Raw genomic sequence first — 22,478 nt, 5'->3', positions numbered from 1 at the left:
CGGTTTACGTGTTTCAGTTTACCGTTTGTTATGCCCCACGTGAGTGGAGAGAAAGGGAAGAGATTCTTTTGATGTTCGATTGTTTTGGGGTTCGTTATTCGCATGTGTTCGGGTCACAGTTCACAAAACGTGTAGTCGATTCGATTGGTTTCTGGTGGTTTTTTTTTGTATCAGCGTTTTTGTGTGTGTGCGTGTGCGTGTGTGTGTGTTTGTAAGTGTGTGTGTGTGTTTTGCAGTGTACTTGCGATTCGTGACGAATGCCCTTTCACAATTCACGGCGTGATTATCAATGTTTGACGAGGAGCATGTGGTATGGATGTCTGCGTGTGACTGTTGTTTTGTTGATTTTGTGCTTGTTAGTTGTATTTGTTTGTTTGTGTATATACTACTCTGCCACTATTGGGATGGCAGGCAAAGAAATAGCATTTACAGTCTGTTAAATAAGCTACGTGTAGAAAATGATAAAGTGTTTGCTGGCATTGGTTATCACAGAAAATGTAGACACCTTTAAGACATTCTTTCTTTCTTTATTTATTTGGTGTTTAATAACGTCGTTTTCAACCGTTCAAGGTTATATCGCGACGGACCTTTAAGACACATGGCGTACTTTGCCAATGTGGGCACAAAAGGTAAAATGCTCGAACTCGGGATGATTATATTTTAGAATAAACAACTTCCCCCGAAAGCGGCGTATGGCTGCCTAAAGGGCAGGGTAAAAACGGTTATACACGGAAAAGCCGCGGGAGTTTGGCCCATGAACGAAGAAGAAACAATTCGCGTAAGGCGAAAATACAACATTTAGTCAAGCTGTCGAACTCACAGAATGAAACTGAACGCACTGCAATTTTTCAGCAAGACCGTATACTCGTAGCATCGTCAGTCTACCGCTCGTGGCAAAGGCAGTGAAATTGACAAGAAGAGCGGGGTAGTAGTTGCGCTGAGAAGGATAGCACGCTTTTCTGTACCTCTCTTCGTTTAACTTTCTGAGCGTGTTTTTAATCCAAACATATATCTATATGTTTTTGGAATCAGGAACCCACAAGGAATAAGATGAAAGTGTTTTTAAATTGATTTAGAACATTTAATTTTGATCAGAATGTTTATATTTTTATTTTTTAGAGCTTGTTTTTAATCCAAATATAACATATTTATATGTTTTTGGAATCAGAAAATGATGAAGAATAAGATGAACGTAAATTTGGATCTTTTTATAAAATAATTATATTTTTTACAATTTTCAGATTTTTAATGACCAAAGTCATTAATTAATTTTTAAGCCACCAAGCTGAAATGCTATACCGAGGTCCGGCCTTCGTCGAAGATTGCTTGGCCAAAATTTCAATCAATTTGATTGAAAAATGAGGGTGTGACAATGCCGCCTCAACTTTTACAAAAAGCCGGATATGACGTCATCAAAGACATTTATCAAAAAAAAGAAAAAAACGTCCGGGGATATCATTCCCAGGAACTCTCATGTCAAATTTCATAAAGATCGGTCCAGTAGTTTAGTCTCAATCGCTCTACACACACACACGCACAGACACACACACACACACACACATACACACACACACACACACACACACACACACACACACACACACACACACACACACACACACACACACATACATACACCACGACCCTCGTCTCGATTCCCCCTCTATGTTAAAACATTTAGTCAAAACTTGACTGAATGTAAAAAGAATAAACAACGAATACCCGTGTACGTTGGAAGAGCAGAAATCAGATGCTTCAAATATATGGATCCCTCCAAAACTGTTCAGGCAGAGATGTGCACATCCATATGCACACTATACAGAAAATGGGTTGTTCATTTAAACAATTGACTTGATTTGATTCCACTGTCTTTCTGTATTCTCTGTAGAAGGAGTGTTGTTTTCTTTCATACAATTTGCAGAGAGGATGGCGTGTGCTATATTTGTCACGGTGTAACTGTGGCTGTTGTAAAGATGTGCACGTGCACAACGATGTAACTGCCTCACGGTGTTTGCATTATTATCAGCAATGCACATCGTTCTTGCTGGGTGGCACTGAAGCATTCTTTGGTATACGGAACACTGTAATCGGTGATCGCCCTTGTCATTTTTCATGATTGATTTACGAATCCTGGCCCTTGCAGAACCGTTCGCACTGTCACGTTGGCCGATCAAACCAAGTCTAACACACAGTGTTTACAACAAATTTGTTGGAGACAAATCTGTCAAACGGAAGTTTTAAGCTGCGGGTTGCAAATTTTATTTAATCCGGTTTTAATACCAGAAACTGGCGGCTACAACATAATTATACCTTGTAATGCAAAATGGGAATGGTGGACACTGTAGAACTGGTTCAAGAAGACATTCTAGAAAAGAGCGCAACGCGGAGGTGCTCTTGCACATCCTGAGTGTGCACTCCGTACAGTTACCGTCTAACAGTACATGTAGGTCACTTCTCCAGGACAACCTCAGAATCCTCCGTTGACCGAAGAACACACAGTAGCGAAGAGTGCATTGCCGAACTTCTCATTTTAAGTTCTCGGTTTTTGCTTTGGTCGTAAGAATGGACAGCCTATAGCTTAGAGTAAAGTCTTCCGGCCGTTGACTGAAGAACACACCGTGTGACCGTGTTGTGAATAGGGCATTGCAGAGTGTATCGATTCAAGTTGTCGCTTCATATGACTACCTTCTGTTATTGCTTTGGTTGCAAAGGTCAACAGTCAGGGTTCGATTGTTACACCCCCGGTATAGGGGTGTGTATAGGTTTCGGTCGATGTGTTTGTTTGTTTGTTTGTTTGTTTGTGTTCGCATATAGATCTCAAGAATGAACGGACCGATCGTCACCAAACTTGGTGAACAGGTTCTATACATTCCTGAGACGGTCCTTGTAAAAATTGGGACCAGTCAAACACACGGTTAGGGAGTTATTGGTGGATTAAAATTATACAAGGACTTATAGAGGGACATCTTAATGGTCAAAGGGAAATAACCATTCTCACTCAGTCACTGCCACCAACTGAGAAGGTTATTTCCCTTTGACGGGGGTGTTTTTCCTACCTCGGAGGAATTTCTTGTTTTCCTTATATTCATAATTTTTCAGTCCCAAATCAGTACAGCATAGTCTTTGTTAATGTACCGCGTGTGGTCCTTGGCAGTGTTATAAATAACAACCTGAATCACATGGGAGCAATTACAGTCATCTTCCTTGTCTGGAGATTTAGTTTTATCGTCACATGAAGTGTTGTTATGGTACGTTTTTTTCTTGATCATTCTTCATTAATGTACGAACATATGACTGGCAGTCTACTGTGCAATACTAATTAAACTTGTTTTGCTCAAGTTGATGGCCTTGTTGAGTAATTATTGCTGTCACAAATGTGAAGACCTTTACTTTTTCAAACTTTTTGCTCTTTAATTTTTGTTGTTGAGAAACTTGATGAAATGTATATGAGGAGTCACCAACAGTAGAGAAATCAAGTTCATGTTTTGTAAAGCGCAGTGCTGCTTCTTACTTTACTTTTTTCTTGGGGGAAAAAAAGAGAGAAAAACATGGTAATGTTTTGTAAAGCTCAATGATACTACATCATCTTTCTTCAAGTTTCTGACGGAAAGAAAAACATGTTCTCATACATTTTGTTTAACTCTTACCCAGGTATAGATTTACGCATTGAATTAAAGTCTCAGTCGTGTACATCTGTGGGCTAACAAGAAGAATAAGACCGCGGTGTGTGAGGAACAAGGAATGTCTGGCATTTTACTTTGTCTTGAATGCCATTGTTTGAGTTTAGGTCACATTGTTGCCATGGAAATCAAGGCATTGATCCTTAAACTATATATCGTATACGGTTGTTGCGGGGTAGAGCCTGTGTATACCAGACTTTGCGCCACTTCCGGGAAACAAAACGGGTTTGTGTATATTCATTTGAGCTCTTGAAATGTTTGAGAGAGAGTAAATAGATCCAGTTTACCTCAATCGTTTCGTCGAGTTCCCCTCACACAAACCAAAAAAGCTCAATCCCACCCTTCCCCCGCAGCCCAGCTGCCTTTCCCTTTCACGCGCGCGCACATATGTGTGTGTGCGTGTGTGTGTGCGTGTGTGTGTGTGTGTGTGGTTTGCGCGCGCGCGCGTGTTCCAGTTTGTCACTCTACACTACTCGTCATAAAAAACTTTACACATGCGTTTGAGGGCAGGTCTTTCTGATGAGGCCGTTTATCGTAAAACCAATTATATGACTGGAAAGGCCGTTTATTCCCCTTACTTATTCAGAAAACAGATTGAGTTTACATGACGTAGTGTCGATACAGTGAAACCTACAACACAGACACCCCCCAAAATCAAATTCGCAAAATCAAGGTTCCCGCGATAAAATCGACAACAAATCAGAACAACTAATAATCGAACCATGTTTAGTATGTCAATGTCAATTGTCATAAGACAGAACAATCACATCTGCACCCAAAACAGTCAGTTTTGTTCATATATCTTGTCTACCATGGACGCTAAGGCATGCTGAGCGGTGTAGGTATCAATCCTCTCAGAAGGCATAAAATGCAGTTTTTGAAGCCGTTTTAGCGGGTAATGAGAAAAAAATGGCACATTTGAGTAACTCGCCAACGCATTGCCTTCAAACTTTCGGAGAAACGTCTCAGAAATATGTCCTTGTGAAGTTGTCACACTCAATCATAATGTAAAGACTGTACACGCGCGTGGGAGTCGGTGTCCGCCTGTCCGTTTGGGACAAGATTGCGTCTATGTGCAACTATTTATACAGCCAAACACCCCAGAACTTCGTGTGAGTGTGTGTGTGTGTGTGTACACACGCTCTCTATCTTTGACACATGTACAGTCATTTCTGTGCACTGTACGCAAGAACACGTGCGAGCGCGTACACACACGCACGCACGCACGCACGCACACACACACACACACACACACACACACACACACACACACTCACACATGCACGCACGCGCGCACACACACACACACACACACACACACACACACACACACACACACACACACGCGCAGAACCGTAGCCTGGATTATCTTTGCAATGACATTGAGGTCCTTTAAGACCCAGACCACTACAAGACAGTGCAGTACAGTGATACGCTCGGACAGTGTATGCAAAAACAAATGACTTCCGTTATGTCGTTTCCTCGTCCTCACCAGGCTGGGACAGCCGCCAGGTTTAACCGGCTGTGACACTGACAGCCAAGATTTTGTGATAAATTTATCTTCCTGTTAAATACTTGTTTTTCCTTCACATCAGAATAGGTCAAGTTAGCTCGTCTTTCTCCCCCGAACTTTTGTGTTGAGCGATTAGTTTTTTCTCTTTAGAAAAGTTGGCAATGGGCAGGTTGTGTAATGGGGTGTCCTTGTTGGTCATTTTGTATTTGAAAAAAATCTTAACTGAAATTAACTTGTTGACTTTCTTGTTTTGTTCTCTTTGACTGGGCTAGTACTGTATAATTATATATGTACTGAGCCCTTATCGCCACCCACCCACTAACCCAACCCCATGCTCCACCACCACCACCACCACAATCACTCACCATCCCCTCCTCCACGCAGATAATCAGACGTTATTTCCTTACCCTGAGACTGTTTTTTTAACCGAGGCAAAGTAAACAGATGAAAGTCCATCAGCAGCCAATTTGTATTGACGCGGTACGAGGTTGTTAAAGACGATATTTGGAAATAATTGGGGGGGGAGGGGTCCTGGCTGTGTGAGAGTTGCGCCCCTTCCAAACAGTTTGGCAAAGACGGTCAGCTGATCAACAAAATCATAAAATATGTCGGGATTACTCTGAAAATGTGCTCAAAATTATTATTAAAAATAAAAGGTCTTATGTTCGCATGCATTGCGGAGGCCAGCGCGACCCGTCTATGTCTTTGGGTTTCGGCTAGCTATCCCTTACTAGTCTTTGTGATGACTGATCCCAGGTTGAGGTTCAGTGTTGGCCTTTTAGGTTCAGGCCGACATATTAACTAGATATTGTTCACACGACTTCTTTGTTTTTCTGTTCGCTTATTTTTATATCGTAAAAAGGGTGGTTGGCGATGGTTGATGGTGTGTGTGTGGTTGGGGAGTTCTGAACGGAACGGAGAAAGCAAAAACCTGTTTGAAGGGGGAGGCAAGCATACTACACTGCCCCTCCTATCAGTTACTAAGTAAACGCAAGTCAACACTGACTCACAAGGGAGTTGAACTAGAAAAGAAACATCAGTGCGAGCATACAGTGTAATTAGCACATGGGTCTATGTGTGAACATCCCAGGCATGGATATAGCAGACATGTGATAATGACCGGGGGTAGTTAGTTGTTTACAACATGCAGAGACAAGCAAACTCATAGTTAATCGGTCTGGAGAATGTGTATTTTCAAAGGGCAGTTGCAGACGTCTTCAATCTATGGTTAATAATGCATTATTTCCTTTGTAACATTCTGAATAGAATGCTCTGAAGGTACCTGCCTTCTTTCCCGTGTTTAGACCTTTGTGCCACACCCCTACTGCAGTTGAAGTGGACGCGATGTGAACGCAGTGGAGAAAAAGAGAAAGACCCACGCACGCACGCACTCACACACGCACACTCTCTCTCACACACACACACGCACACGCACACACACACACAAGCATTTGAAATGAGGTTTGAAGACAGATAGTTAATATAAAACAAAGAAAGATTATACTCTTCCATTTTGTTTCTTTGGAAATCAGAAACAAATCTCTCTGTTCAGAATATTTTGTACTCTAGTTTGTGCAGTTTATTAAACCGCAAAAGGCACTAGTCGGCCGTTGTTATTTATACTCAATTTTACTAACTATTTAGTGCCAGTAGCAGGCCTCACCTACCCAGTGGGCGTGGTACTGCAGCTGGACGCGAACGCGCAAAAATGGCTGGATTGACACATCTTACAGACCTGTATTTACTATTTTGGAGTAATTTATTACTATTTTTAGGATTTTGGGGGAAAAATACTCCATTAGAGTCCAGGCCACAATTTTCAAATGTGGTTCAAATTAGGTTTGTGTTGCTAATTTTGGCGTTTGTAACCACTGGGTTACTATTTTGGTCATCAGATTACTATTTTTGACTTGACCATTACTCTTGTCAAGTTTTTGAGTAAACAGGTCTCAATCTTAGCGTAGCAGTAGAAGATCTTTGATTGCATGGCGTAGTAGATGCGTGGTACCGTAGACTATTGAGAACGCAATGTGTTTCTTCATAGGGTTCTCTCCTCACAGAACTCCAGTATAAAGAGGACCTTCACTGGAAGCATGGGGCCTGTCTGAAGTGTTTTCTGCACATGTGGTGTTCTGTTTCTCATTGCAGTTCCCCGAACACCGGTTCTACAACCTGGTGGACAAGATCCTGCTGTTCAAGCATGACCCTTTTGATGCCAACGTGCTGCAGATCATCCACAACCCTGCAGATATCAGGGAGAACACCCTTGTTGAGATCGTCCTCTCAGGTGAGTTGTACTGTGAAGAGTGGCGGAGATGGGGTGGGAGAGGGAGTGAGAGGAGGAATGTGTTGTGCCCCGTCAAAACTCCTGCAGAAGGAATCGGGTGGTGGGGGGGGGGGTGGGGGGGGGGGGGGCGAGAATGTCTGTCTGTCTGACAACCTGCCTGCCTGTCTTTTTTGTCAGTCTGTTTTTAGTTTCTGTGTATGTACCTTCCTGCGTGCGTTTATTCATATTTGTATGTTACTTTGTCGCTATTGTGTTTTTGCGCAGGTGAGCTTGCTCTCTCTCCCTCTCCCTCTCCCTCTCTCTCTCTCTCTCTCTCTCTCTCTCTCTCTCTCTCTCTCTCTCTCTCTCTCTCTCTCTCTCTCTCTCTCTCTCTCTCTCTCTCTCTACCGGCACGGTTGGCCAAGTGGTAAGGCGTCCGCCCCGTGATCGGAAGGTCGTAGGTTCGAACCCCGGCCGGGTCATACCTAAGACTTTAAAATTGGCAATCTAGTGGCTGCTCCGCCTGGCGTCTGGCATTATGGGGTTAGTGCTAGGACTGGTTGGTCCGGTGTCAGAATAATGTGACTGGGTGAGACATGAAGCCCGCCTGTCTTGTGTGTGGCGCACGTTAAATGTCAAAGCAGAACCGCCCTGATATGGCCCTTCGTGGTCGGCTGGGCGTTAAGCAAACAAACAAACAAACAAACTAACTCTCTCTCTCTCTCTCTCTCTCTCTCTCTCTCTCTCTCTCTCTCTCTCTCTCTCTCTCTCTCTCTCTCTCTCTCTCACTCTCTCTCACTCACCCCCACTCCCCGTTGAGAGTTGTTTATGGACGTCTGTTTGTTGGGTAGTCTGTATGTGACATTATAAACCTTGGGCACAGCGACGATGTGTTGTTGAGCGTGTCTGACCAATGCCTGATCGTATCTCACTGGATTGTCCATTTCTTCGTTGGCATTCATTGTCCGTTTTTTGTAGTTACATTTGGTCAAGTTTTGACTAAATGTTTTAACATAGAGGGGGAATCGAGACGAGGGTCGTGGTGTATGTGTGTGTGTGTGTGTGTGTGTGTGTGTGTGCGTGTGTGTGTGTAGAGCGATTCAGAGTAAACTACTGGACCGATCTTTATGAAATTTGACATGAGAGTTCCTGGGTATGATATCCCCGGACGTTTTCTTCATTTTTTCGATAAATGTCTGATGACGTCATATCCGGCTTTTTGTAAACGTTGAGGCGGCACTGTCACATCCTCATTTTTTAATCAAATTGATTGAAATTTTGGCCAAGCAATCTTCGACGAAGGCCGAACTTCGGTATTGCATTTCAGGTTGGTGGCTTAAAAATTAATTAATGACTTTGGTCATTAAAAATCTGAAAATTGTAATTAAAATTATTTTTTTATAAAACGATCCAAATTTACGTTCATCTTATTCTTCATCATTTTCTGATTCCAAAAACATATAAATATGTTATATTCGGATTAAAAACAAGGTCTGAAATTTAAAAATATAAAAATTATCAAAATCAAATTTCCGAAATCGATTTAAAAACAATTTATCTTATTCCTTGTCGGTTCCTGATTCCAAAAACATATAGAAATTATATGTTTGGATTAAAAACACGCTCAGAAAGTTCAAACGAAGAGAGGTACAGAAAAGCGTGCTATGCAGCACAGCTAAACCACTACCGCGCTGAACAGCCTCGTCAGTTTCACTCCGTTTTGCACAAGTGGCGGACTACGGTCATTGTGAAAAAATGCAGTGCGTTCAGTTTCATTCTGTGAGTTCCACAGCTTGACTAAATGTAGTAATTTCGCCTTACGCGACTTGTTTTGGACTTAGTCTTACATTGTGTACAAAAAATGATCTGTAGGGTTTTTTAAGAACACATTGCACATTCCTTAAAGTTCATGTCAATTCGTGGGGTTTATTTATTTTTTATTTTTAGGCTGATGCATTCTCTTTAATACGAAGAGATTGAACAGAATACTCAATTGTCGCGATGTTCCCGAGGGAAAACCCTGAACCTTGTGCCTTGGTGGATTTTGTTAATTGTGCCCGCAGACAGTTGAAAACTCGTAATTAGTGTTCGTAAATAACTTCCTTCTTTCAAAGAGGGGATGGTTGCACACTCAAAATTGAAATCCTAGAGCTTCGTCTTTTTTTTTTTTTTTATCTTTTTAACAAAATATGTTTTTCTTTCTTTCTTTCCTTTCTGTTCTTTCTGCTTTCTTTTGTATCAGTGACAATTAAACTTTTCTGGTTTAAAACATTTAAATGGTGCTTCCTTCCCGTGTAAACCACTGTAGCAAGTCACCATAGACCAAGCTTTTACACGAGAGAGCATCCTTCCACTTGGGCACATACCTCAAAATCACCTGTTCGGCTGCTTTCTGTGCAGAGTTGTAATATGTAGTTTATTTCATTTGTAAAAAAAAAAAAAAAACGCGGGTTAGGGTGAAGAATTTACCCGATGCTCCCCAGCATGTCGTAAGAGGCGACTAACGGATTCTGTTTCTCCTTTTACCCTTGTTAAGTGTTTCTTGTATAGAATATAGTCAATGTTTGTAAAGATTTTAGTCAAGCAGTATGTAAGAAATGTTAAGTCCTTTGTACTGGAAACTTGCATTCTCCCAGTAAGGTAATATATTGTACTACGTTGCAAGCCCCTGGAGCAATTTTTGTATTAGTGCTTTTGTGAACAAGAAACAATTGACAAGTGGCTCTATCCCATCTCCCCCCTTTCCCCGTCGCGATATAACCTTCGTGGTTGAAAACGACGTTAAACACCAAATAAAGAAAGAAAGAAAGAAAGAATTCGTAAAAAGCGCCTATGTGTTAGACTGAGAAATCAATTCAGCCAAGAATTCCAACTCTGCCCAGAAAGCAAGCAGGCTGGTGATTGTTGGTATGTGGCCAAGCAGAAGGACGACGTCACCCCTTTTAAATGCATAGCCCTTCCCGTGTAAACGATCCGGCTCACCGTCTCAGAGCTGGCCAGGTATTTTACATGGAATAAGGTCACCCCTTTACTTAGACACATACCGAAAAACCAACACCCTGGCAGCTTTCTGCGATCGTATCATGTAAAAAGCCTCAGCAGATCTGAGATAATGAGCAGAATTGTTTTCGCGGGGATAACACTAACAGTGCCTGTAAATGTCTTGCTAGATCCGAGATAGTCAGTATAACTGTTTTCGCGGAGATAACACTAACAGGGCCTGTAAATGTCTTGCTAGATCCGAGATAGTCAGTATAACTGTTTTCGCGGGGATAACACTAACAGTGCCTGTAAATGTCTTGCTAGATCCGAGATAGTCAGAATAACTGTTTTCGCGGGGATAACACTAACAGGGCCTGTAAATGTCTTGCTAGATCCGAGATAGTCAGAATAACTGTTTTCGCGGGGATAACACTAACAGGGCCTGTAAATGTCTTGCTAGATCCGAGATAGTCAGTATAACTGTTTTCACGGGAAGGGGTGTCACCGTGTGTATGTAAAAGCCTGGACAGATCCTTGATGGTTGGCTTGATCGTTTACCACGGGAAGGCAGATATCTTTAAACTGGTGTCATTTTGCCCTTCCTCGTCCCACCAATCTCCCATGACAGTATGTCACTAAAGGGGGGAGGGGGGGGGGGGGTTGAGAGAAGAATGCGGACTAAGCTTCTACGGCAAATTTAATCTCTTCTTGTCTGCCTGTTACGCCCTTTTAATTTAAGTGGTAAAATCAAGGCCAGGCAAGCGGCTCACTAAATAATTGAAGGCTGAAACTGAGCTCAGGCTCTCGCGAGCCGTTGGCAGGATTGAAGCGATGAAATTATGGCCAGGCAAATGGCTCCAAAACAAATGAACGCTGAAATTGAGCTTGGCGTCTGATGTGCTCTTATAGATGCCGTCCTTTTGTTTTGGCGTAATAATAATTTTAAAAAAACATTCTTTTATAGCGCTGTTAACCGCCAAATGGCAGTCTCATGGCGCTTTACATTGGACATTAAAATTCAACATTTTACATGTAAAATGTTTCTCATTGCGTACACTATCATGTCAACCACTACTGAATTGTCGAGGTTTTACGCGGCTGGCTGCGTTCTGTGTAGAATATAATTTTCATTATTGTTTGGGGTTTTTTTTTTTTTTTTTGGGGGGGGGGGGGGGGGGGGGAGGGGGGTCAAAATAATTGTGGATGTTGACACCGGCATCAGAGAAAAAAAAGAATCGACGTCGTCGTGGAATTTTGGCGTAACTCATTGTAAACAGCTTTTCAGGAGAAGGGCAAAACTCATTAGTTTTATTATGAAATAGTGTTTATCTTCGTTCCTAGTATGGATAGATGGATAAAAAAAAATTTAAAAGGTTAAATCATGTAGTGTCAATCGTATTGAAGAGAATATATTCTCATGGAGAATGATTTACTTTGTCTACAGCACAAAACTTCAAAATCGCCAAGAATCGAGTTACCCTAAAATCCCACGATGACATCGGAATTTAATTGAAAAAAGTAAATACAAAGAAATCCCTCTCTGAAAAGAACTGCCAGAGCGTTGATGAATGAACTCGGATGTGTATGTATTTATGACATTTTTCTGAATATACAGTCAGGATACAATGTTTTTGTACTTGTTCTTGAAGAAGCACTTAAATGATGTGGTCCAGGGAGTTTTATCACTTCCGGGTCAAGATATAAATCGAAAAGGTAGCGAATCTACGTATAAGAAACCCGAATCGATGCCCACCATCTTGTTTAAAGTCAAACGACTCAGTGGCGCGAGCGGTGGGCATCATACCATCGCCTTATCTAATTGGTCAAAGCTTGTACGTCAAATAAATGTATCTTTGAAGACGCAGAGGAAAATACATTTTGACGCCGCTTCAGGAAGACGAGAACAGGTGCACTGCTGCGAAATGCTTCATATGCTGCGGGTACACTTCTTTTATCCTTTGTTAGTCAGCGCGGACAGTAAAAGCCGTACTGTATTTAAATGGGTTCAGTCCCCTTGAATTTCACATTAAATGATTTCAGTTTTCAATGCGAACAGTGCCTGGTACTGTTTTGATGTGTGTGTGTGTGTGTGTGTGTGTGTGTGTGTGTGTGTGTGTGTGTGTGTGTGTGTGTGTGTGTGTGTGTGTGTGTGTGTGTGTGTGTGTGTGTGTGTGTGTGTGTGTGTGTGTGTGTGTGTGTGTGTGTGTGTGCGTGCGTGCGTGCGTGCGTGCGTGCATGCGTGACTTTGAACTCGGGGAGACGAACACGATCTGAGGCAAAGAGATGTTTTCAAAGATTGTAGTATCAGATTTCAGGTAATTGAAACGCTTCTCAGAGGAACGAAAACTAGATATTGATTCATGATTACGTCAGTGGCATTTGACTGAGCCCTGTCTTTCTAGTCATAAAAACTAAGTTTATAAAACAATGCGACGAGAAGTTTCACAATACTTTGTAAGGTATCAGACATTCGACTTCCAAAGCATGAATACTTGAGGCATATCATATTCTTTTGCAGACTTTTTCTTCTGTATTTTCATTTTTTTCCAGCTGGGTTGATTTTCACCTGCAGAATTTCGAATCCCCAAGCAAGCAATGCCTATTTTTCAATTTGAATATTGCAACTTTTTCTTATAATTCTGTGCACTTACTTCTTTAATTTTATTTCGCTTTCTTCATTCCAAAGCTTTGGAGTGGTGCATGGAAAATCGAATTAATAAATGCTTGAGAACTTTCATTGAACGATTTCCAATAAGTACCCATACTATTTTCAGTAACATCGGCTTTAGGGAAAGCTTAATGGGCGCCTGCATCACCGCGCGTCGACTGCAGTTAATGATCGTTGATCATTTCTAAATAATGAACTTTTGGATGAGAGAATTACTGTCTGAAAGTTAAAATTTGTAGAAGCACATACGATTCAACATTTTCAGAATAAAGAGCAGGGATGTGTCGTTTGGCGTTGGCAATCGGCAAAACATGGAATCTTCAGTGAAGTTGTCGAACATTTTGCCGTCATTTCGGCATCTGCTGAATTTTTTTTACGATTGGGATAAGGTGAAGCCTAGGGCTTCTGTTACTCCCTCAAATAACCAACTTTTCTGTCCATTTCGGCAAGTATGCCAAGGAAAATGAATTCTAGCAACATCGCTGAAGACTCATGGAAATCAGATGAAAATGACGAAGAGGGTGGGGCACGGCGATGTAAGGTCGGCATTTTGCAGTCGACAAAAGACGCAAAAGCGAGTCCTTATACATTTTGAGTAAATCACACCTACCGACAATTGGTCGCATTAATTTATCGTTCACACGTCAGCGCGGGTCCTTAGCGGCGCGTGAAGTATGGCGTGACGTCATCCTGTCGTCTGCTTCGCTCTCAGTCTGAGTGAATTTTGGCAACGGTCTACTTACGAGCAAAAACTGTTTCTATGAAGATAGGTTAAGCAGCGCTGCGGGGTTCAGATATGAAGACAATCTGCTTAGTTTCAACAAAAAGTGCAGGAAGTTCTCCAAAGTATTCATTTAACTTAAATTTCCGAATTACAGGAAATTCTTAACTGTGTGAAGATCAAAACATTCTCCAAACGATCCAGTATACATTGATTGTTTGAATCACAGCAAATTCTACAGAGTATCTATTCATTGTGTGAATTACAGGGAATTCTCCTGAGTATTTATTTATTGTGTGATTTACAGGACATTGTCCGGACTATCTATTCATTGTGTGAATAACAGGAAATTCTCCGAAGGATTTGTTTATTGTGTGAATTACAGGAAATTCTGCGAAGAATCTGTTCATTGTGTTAATTACAGGAAATTCTCCGGTGAATTCATTTAATATTTGACCTTGTCACGGAGAGCGAAAGAAAATAGATTAAAATTAAATGTTACCCTTAGCCGAAGGCTTTCAGCTGCGATTTTGCTGGTAACTGTCTTTGCAAGGTGCATTGAAACTCAGGGGGAGATGAGCTCCTAACCACAGGAAACAAAGAAATGTCTCTGAACACGAATGCTTTATTGAAAAGGATGTGTCCTACTTTCCGGGAACGGTGGCACAATACACCATGAGATTTCATCGTCCATTATGTTCATACAGTTTGCACCATATCTTTGCCGTCTTGAAACGCTAGTAGCCGACAGAAAAGACAAGGAAGTTCAAACATAATTAATGTCCGGTTTTGGCCAAAGTTCTGCTTTGCGAAAACGTTCAAAAATGGATTTCTGGTTTGATCTCAGGCGTAGCTCTATGTTTCAAAACTTTCATCGATGTAATGTTCAGCATTAGGGCTCATAGGTTCAGATTTTCAGAAGATGTAGCCCTAGAATTCCTGTATTAGAGCACACTTTTGTTGGCAACAGCAAAAAGTGATTTGCATTTGCCATTCTTACGATTTTGTGGTATTAAAGCAAAAGAGATAGCAAGTCGCGGATCTTGCGCTTATTGTTTAGGGTTGGCATTATCAAGGACCTGTTGCGTCATACCCAAATTTTGCTCAAACCCAATTAACTCATTTTTGACCAGAAAAAAGGCAGATCTTGAAATACACATATCTTTCTGACAAAAACAATGTTGTTGGCGGTCTGGACTGTACCACTAAAAAATAAAATTAAAATTAAAAGTATCCTTATTTTTTGGTGTTCAGTGTATTTTCAAAAGAAGTTTCAAAAAAAGAAGAGGAGGCGGAAGGAAAGAAGGAAGATAACACAGAATGATGCACGTGAAACATCAGATTAAAGAAGCAATTTCTGGCTACAACAGACGTTTTTGTAACAACTCCTGATTTTTTTACGCTGCATGACCACATTCAGCACTCCTCTCTTATTTAAAAATACAACGTACCTTCTTTCTCGGAAAGAATATTGAAAAAAAGGGGGAAAAAACATGAAAAAAGGACAACCACAATTCCCAGAGTGTGGCGGAAGTATTTGAAAGTGTGACCGATTTAGAAGAAACATGTGGTCTGAAGTGGGGAATGTGGTTAAGAAGCTCAGTGCGTTTGTTTTGAAGCGGAGGCTGAACAAGTACAATGCATTTACATGTGGACGGCACGCGTTCTTTTTTTAAAGGCACAGTCTTGCCCGTGTAAGCTGTTCGGCTCACCATCTCGGACCTAGCCAGACTTTTACATGGAATAACGCCATCCATCCACTTCAACACATATACACATAAACAATTCACTTAGGCCACACAAAAAAAGTTCTGTGTTTCTGGTCACCCGACCCTACCTAGTTTTTTCCCGCCGACCCTAGACTTTCTTTTATTGCATTTGTTTAAAAAATTTTTTTTTTTTTAAAAAAGCGTCAAGACGAAAGTAACAGACGGCAGACGACACAAGGGGGATAACCCCGCATCCCTTTTGTCTCATTTGTTTTGTAATGTGTTGTCTTTCTCTTTGTGTTGTAAGTCCAGTCTCTTTGCGTCACTGTATAGTTATTTTCTACCCTGACCACAACAAAAAAACAAAAACAAAAATCCCTACCTACCTACCCTATTTTTTTGTAGCCATGTTACCAGAAACATACAACTTTTTTTTTTTGCCTTAGCATGGATACTTTCTGTGCAAGCCAGGACATTTTGTTTTCCTTTTATTTAAAAAAAATCACCAGTGGCAATCTTAGAAAAGGTTTCATCGGGAATAATTCTAAATCTGCACATGTAGCTGTCAGGACTTTGCTTTTTACACCCCCGGTATAGGGGTGTGTATAGGATTCGGTCGATGTGTTTGTTTGTTTGTGTGTTTGTGTTCGCATATAGATCTCAAGAATGAACGGACCGATCGTCACCAAACTTGGTGAACAGGTTCTATACATTCCTGAGACGGTCCTTACAAAAATTGGGACCAGTCAAACACACGGTTAGGGAGTTATTGGTGGATTAAGATTCTACAAGGACTTATAGAGGGACATATTAATGGTCAAAGGGAAATAACCTTCTCAGTTGGTGGCAGTGAGAATGGTAAGGACGGGGGTGTTTTTCCTACCTCGGAGGAATTTCTTGTTTTGTATATATCCTAGTATGGGATCACAAAGCCTAAGCAGGTCTGATGGTGAGCAGAACAGCTTTCACGAGAAGGACTGTGCCTTTAAAGACATACTCCTTCCCGTAAAAACAGTTTGGCCAGGCTTTTACATTGGATAAGACTATCCCTCAATTTGGTCGCAAAGCTGAAGTCTGGGTGTTCACTGTGCTGTATAGCTTGGTCACCAGTGACATGGATAACGCGGATATGATTCGTCAGCATGCTTATAAATCAATCAGTGCTTCATCTCTGTCGTCTTGCGAAGAACAAAAAGGTTTGGCCGCAGCATGTATAGTTTGTTGGTTATGTTTGGTCGGTTTTTTTGCCTGTGCGTTTGTTTGTTTGTTTGTTTATTTGTTGCTTAACGTCCAGCCGACTACGCAGAGCCATATCAGGACGAGGAAGGGGGGGATGAAGGGGGCCACTTGTCAAGCGATTCCTGTTTACAAATGCACTAACCCATTACTTGTGTCCCAGCAGGCTTTAGTAAAACTAAATTAATACCTACTGGAAGATTACCAGTTTCCAGTGTGTTAAAATAGGCTTAACCTATCTACTGCTGGACTTACATCAGAACACTAACAGATTAAACTATACATGAATCGCGAGACAAGCGGCAAGAGAAGAGATTTTTGGAAAAAATACAGGTGAATGAGCAAGAAGGCAGAAAAAGGAAAAGAATTCATGAAGAAAAAGAGAGCATGACAGGAAAGAGGAACCAAAAATCTACCTAACAGCAAACTAGAAAGCTCCTGCGGTTCCAAAAACAGGAGGGGCCTTTAATTTCATAACCGCAGTGCCCCACTGCGGGATGCCTGTGCGTGTATAGTATGCTTGGTCGATGTATGTATTGTAAAGCGCTAAGAGTAGACATTTTTTTCTAGAATAGCGCTATAAAAGCTTGCGTTATTATTATTATTATTGCACAATACATTGTCCGTACAAGGAATCACTTCGACCTCCGCTTCGTCAGTAATGTTCTTTTCGAGGCAGGTTCCAAGTGAGAAAGGTTTCTCTGCTGTGTTTACCGTTATTCGGAGACGTTTTAACAGAGGACGCCCCGTCTACCAACTGTACCGAAGTGGTTCTACTTGTGGAAAGCTGAAGACGGTAACTGCTACTGTGAAAAGAAGTGATGAATAACGGTGCTGACTGTTGCCACTGTGGAACTTGAACGCTATTGTGAACTGAGTGCAATGACAAGATGTTGCCATTGTAAAACTAACAAGTCGCGTAAGGCGAAAATACAATATTTAGTCAAGTAGCTGTCGAACTCACAGAATGAAACTGAACGCAATGCCATTTTACTCGTAGCATCGTCAGGCCACCGCTCATGGCAAAGGCAGTGAAATTGACAAGAAGAGCGGGGTAGTAGTTGCGCTAAGAAGGATAGCACGCTTTTCTGTACCTCTCTTTGTTTTAACTTTCTGAGCGTGTTTTTAATCCAAACATATCATATCTATATGTTTTTGGAATCAGGAACCGACAAGGAATAAGATGAAAGTGTTTTTAAATTGATTTGGACAATTTAATTTTGATAATAATTTTATATATTTAATTTTCAGAGCTTGTTTTTAATCCGAATATAACATATTTATATGTTTTTGGAATCAGCAAATGATGGAGAATAAGATAAACGTAAATTTGGATCGTTTTATAAATTTTTATTTTTTTTTACAATTTTCCGATTTTTAATGACCAAAGTCATTAATTAATTTTTAAGCCACCACGCTGAAATGCAATACCGAAGTCCGGGCTTCGTCGAAGATTACTTGACCAAAATTTCAACCAATTTGGTTGAAAAATGAGGGCGTGACAGTGCCGCCTCAACTTTCACGAAAAGCCGGATATGACGTCATCAAAGACATTTATCAAAAAAATGAAAAAAACGTTCGGGGATTTCATACCCAGGAACTCTCATGTCAAATTTCATAAAGATCGGTCCAGTAGTTTAGTCTGAATCGCTCTACACACACACACACACACACGCACACACGCACATACACCACGACCCTCGTTTCGATTCCCCCTCGATGTTAAAATATTTAGTCAAAACTTGACTAAATATAACAAGTCGCGTAAGGCGAAAATACAATATTTAGTCAAGTAGCTGTCGAACTCACAGAATGAAACTGAACGCAACGCAACGCAGCAAGACCGTATACTCGTAGCATCGTCCCTCCACCGCCCGTGGCAAAGGCAGTGCACGTGGAATTGACAAGAAGAGCGGGGTATTCGTTGCGCTGAGAAGGATAGCACGCTTTTCTGTACCTCTCTTTGTTTTAACTTTCTGAGCGTGTTTTTAATCCAAACATATCATATCTATATATTTTTGGAATCATAAACGGACAAGGAATAAGATGAAAGTGTTTTTAAATTGATTTCGAAAAAAAAATTTGATAATAATTTTTATATATTTAATTTTCAGAGCTTGTTTTTAATCCGAATATAACATATTTATATGTTTTTGGAATCAGCAAATGATGGAGAATAAGATAAACGTAAATTTGGATCGTTTTATAAATTTTTATTTTTTTTTACAATTTTCAGATTTTTAATGACCAAAGTCATTAATTAATTTTTAAGACACCAAGCTGAAATGCAATACCGAACCCCGGGCTTCGTTGAAGAGTACTTGACCAAAATTTCAACCAATTTGGTTGAAAAATGAGGGCGTGACAGTGCCGCCTCAACTTTCACGAAAAGCCGGATATGACGTCATCAAAGACATTTATCAAAAAAATGAAAAAAACGTTCGGGGATTTCATACCCAGGAACTCTCATGTCAAATTTCATAAAGATCGGTCCAGTAGTTTAGTCTGAATCGCTCTACACACACACACACACACACACGCACGCACGCACGCACACACATACGCACATACACCACGACCCTCGTTTCGATTCCCCCTCGATGTTAAAATATTTAGTCAAAACTTGACTAAATATAAAAAGCTAGTGAAATGTTTGCATTGAGTGATGTTGCCACTTAAAACTAAAACGCCAGAGCTACTGTGAAATTAGTGCATTCGGTGATGTTGCAACTGTGAAAAGAGTGCATTGAAGTGATATTGCCACTGTAAAACTAAAACGTCTGTGTGAAAGACTGCATTGAAGTGATGTTGCCACTTTGAAACTGAAACGAAAAAAAATAATTGAAGAGTGCATTGAAGTGATGGATATCTAACTGTCTCAGGCCAGTGAGCGGCAGATATTGTCCAGGAAACAGCCAAATGGAAGATGACACTTGACAGCGCACTAACCCTTGAAGCCCGAGGTTGTATCGAAGTAAAATCAACAGGAAAATGGATTGAAATGAATGTGCTGGTCTTGCAATTGTGTTGTTTTTCTTTCTGGAGTTGACTGCAGACATCTGCTTTTGTTTATAATCTTCACATTTTTTGTATGAAAATGGATGAGGGTAAGAAAAGTGGAGCAATACATGTCTAGTCAAATAACACATATATTTATATATAACACATTAATGTTAAGCATGTATGTTTGGCTAATCCCGCAACTGGTTCACTTGTTGAGGACTGTGGCAAGAAATCTCTTGTGTGTTTCGGTTTCAAAGTGCTCATCTCGGAAGGCCTGAGTTGCTCGTCAAATTCTGAGGTAAGAAATAGAAGGAACTTAAACGCAAGCGTAAAAAAACAGAGCTCCCATGACACCTTTGCGGTAAGCAAACTACAACCGAAACTAAAACTTCATCGCATCCTCTCATTATCATTTGTTGTGTATGTTTTTCTTACGCCTTAAAAGTTTGATAGGTCGAGGTGCTTCATGGTGTATTGTATGTTACTTTATTAGACACTCAATTTAAACGTTCTTGTTTTGATTTGTTGTTGGGTTTTGTTCTCATCTTACCGTTGTTGTTGTTCGTTCGTTCGTTCGTTGTTGTTGTTGTTGTTGTTGTTGTTGTTGTTGTTGTTGTTGTTGTTGTTAATGCTGTTGTTAATGCTGTTGTTGTTAATGCTGTTGTTGTTGTTGTTGTTGTTGTTGTCGTCGTCCTCTTCCTATACACTCCGCACAGTATATACCTATGCAAGGTCAGTATAAGAGCCAAACGAGGGGGGTGGGGTATATCGAATTTTCCAGTGTCCAGTAATACATGCACCTTTCAGTCGCAACAGTGTTGCCTTCTTCTCATACACTCTTCAAAGTATGAACCTTGGTACGGTCAAGTCAACTATTATATTGTTTTTAAGAGCACGTTGATAAGCTTTGCCTGTTGTGCTCAATTTATTTCATTAATTGTATGCGGCATTGTTATTTGTAATTATCCGAATAAAACAGTTTAACCAAGATCATTCTTGGAGGGGTCGATTTTTCCAGTGTCCAGTAAATTAGTAATGAATGCATCAATCCGTCTCAACCCAGTGTTGCCTTCTTCTCATACATTTTTCACGGTATGAATCTTGGTAAGGTCATATTAACAGCCAAATAAGGGGGGAGGGAGTGGGGATAGACACTCGAAGTGTCCATTAATAAATGCATCCTTTCGTCTCGACCCAGTGTTGCCTTCTTCCCCTTCATTCCTCACAGCACACACACACACACACACACACACACACACACTCACACTCACATACACACTCACACTCTCACACACACAGGCACACACTCACACACACACACACACACACACACACACACACACACACACACAAGGTCATATGCAGGGCCATAGGGGTAGATAGAATCGATTTTCCTGTCACCAGTAAATAAATCCTTGTGTCTGTATTGCTACTGTCTTGTATCGCGGCTCTTCGCAACAAGTACTTACAGAGGGGGTCAGTCGCAGAGCCAACCGAAAGAGATGTTCAAAACAATTTTCCCTGTGTCCAGTAAGATGTGTGAGTCCTTGCCTTCTTATTCACTTCTCACAGTATTAGATGTACGCATACTCTCCTCACAGAATAGACTTACGCAAGGTCAATAGCAGAGCCAAATAAAAATGGGGGGGGGGGGGGGGGGGGGAATTAAAATCGATTTTTCGTGTGAGCAATAATTAACATATCCTTGCGTATCTACCTATACATGTTTATGTTTTTACCTTCTTCTCATGCACTCCGCACAGTACATACCTACGCAAGATGATTAGCAGAGCTTACCTGACATTAAGATCAAATCGATTTATATATGACCAGTAGCAAAACAAATCCTTGTTTCTCTGCCTGATTATTGCTGCCTTCTCCTCAAACACTCCTCACGAGACGGGCCTGTAAACCCAAGGTCAGTAGTAGCAGAGGCAAATGAAAAGGAATATGACATAGTTGTTCCTGTGTCAAGTTATTAACTATTTACATATCCTTCAGTCCCTTCATGGACTTAACTTCTCACAAATTCCACACAGTATAGACCAATGAAAGTGTGTGTGTATGTGTGTGGGGGGGGGGGGGGGGGGGTGAAATCGAGTTTTCCTCTGACCAAATACAAACGAAACTTTGTCACTGTAGCTGTGACATTTTCCAGCTCTGGAAATACTGTCTGAGCGAGCGTAGGGTTTGTGTCACCAAAGTTGATGGATGTGTCCAAATAGAAAAACTGCATGCTAGGTTCAAAGCACCTGTGTGAAAGTAGCTTCCTTTTTGATGGCCGCTCAATGTTCTTGTTGAACCTAACATCCTCTCAGGGTAGATGGGAGGGATGTCGATTTGGCATCGCCGTGATCCCCAGATTTTTGTTATGAAACAAAGGCGGCTTGGGATAATTATTTTTATAAATACGGATGCGGTGCTGACGTTATCAGCTAATTAGTTAACAAAGTCGAGAAAGTCTGCTGGGTATTAGTGTAATCCTATTACCGGTGACCAACTTCCAATATCAGTACTTGGGTGTCCCAGTGCGTTAATTGGAAGGATTTTCGGTTTACGTTGAAGCAAGTGGTGCTGTGATGTAAAAACCGGAGTTTGGTTGCGAACTTTTTCAAAATGACTGGTTTCTGCTGGATGGGGGAAGGTAGCGACCTTTTGTGCGTGCACACGTATGTATGAATTCAGGCTCACAAGCACGAA

The 22,478-nt window shown here is 41.0% G+C and overlaps 1 protein-coding gene across 2 annotated transcripts in view; it reads left to right on the top strand.

Moving 5' to 3' along the window:
- LOC138953099 (serine/threonine-protein kinase D1-like) overlaps positions 1–22,478 on the top strand; it is a 135,198-nt gene that overhangs the window by 43,430 nt on the left and 69,290 nt on the right. For both annotated transcript variants that reach the window (XM_070324882.1, XM_070324883.1), the window contains exon 2: positions 7,342–7,480. In XM_070324882.1, the coding sequence (XP_070180983.1) occupies positions 7,342–7,480 (139 nt within the window). The remainder of the gene's footprint in view (positions 1–7,341; positions 7,481–22,478) is intronic.

The sequence above is a fragment of the Littorina saxatilis genome, linkage group LG17 (assembly GCF_037325665.1).
Source record: "Littorina saxatilis isolate snail1 linkage group LG17, US_GU_Lsax_2.0, whole genome shotgun sequence".
Lineage (NCBI taxonomy): Eukaryota > Metazoa > Mollusca > Gastropoda > Littorinimorpha > Littorinidae > Littorina > Littorina saxatilis.
This window is presented reverse-complemented; position numbering and strand designations above follow the sequence as displayed.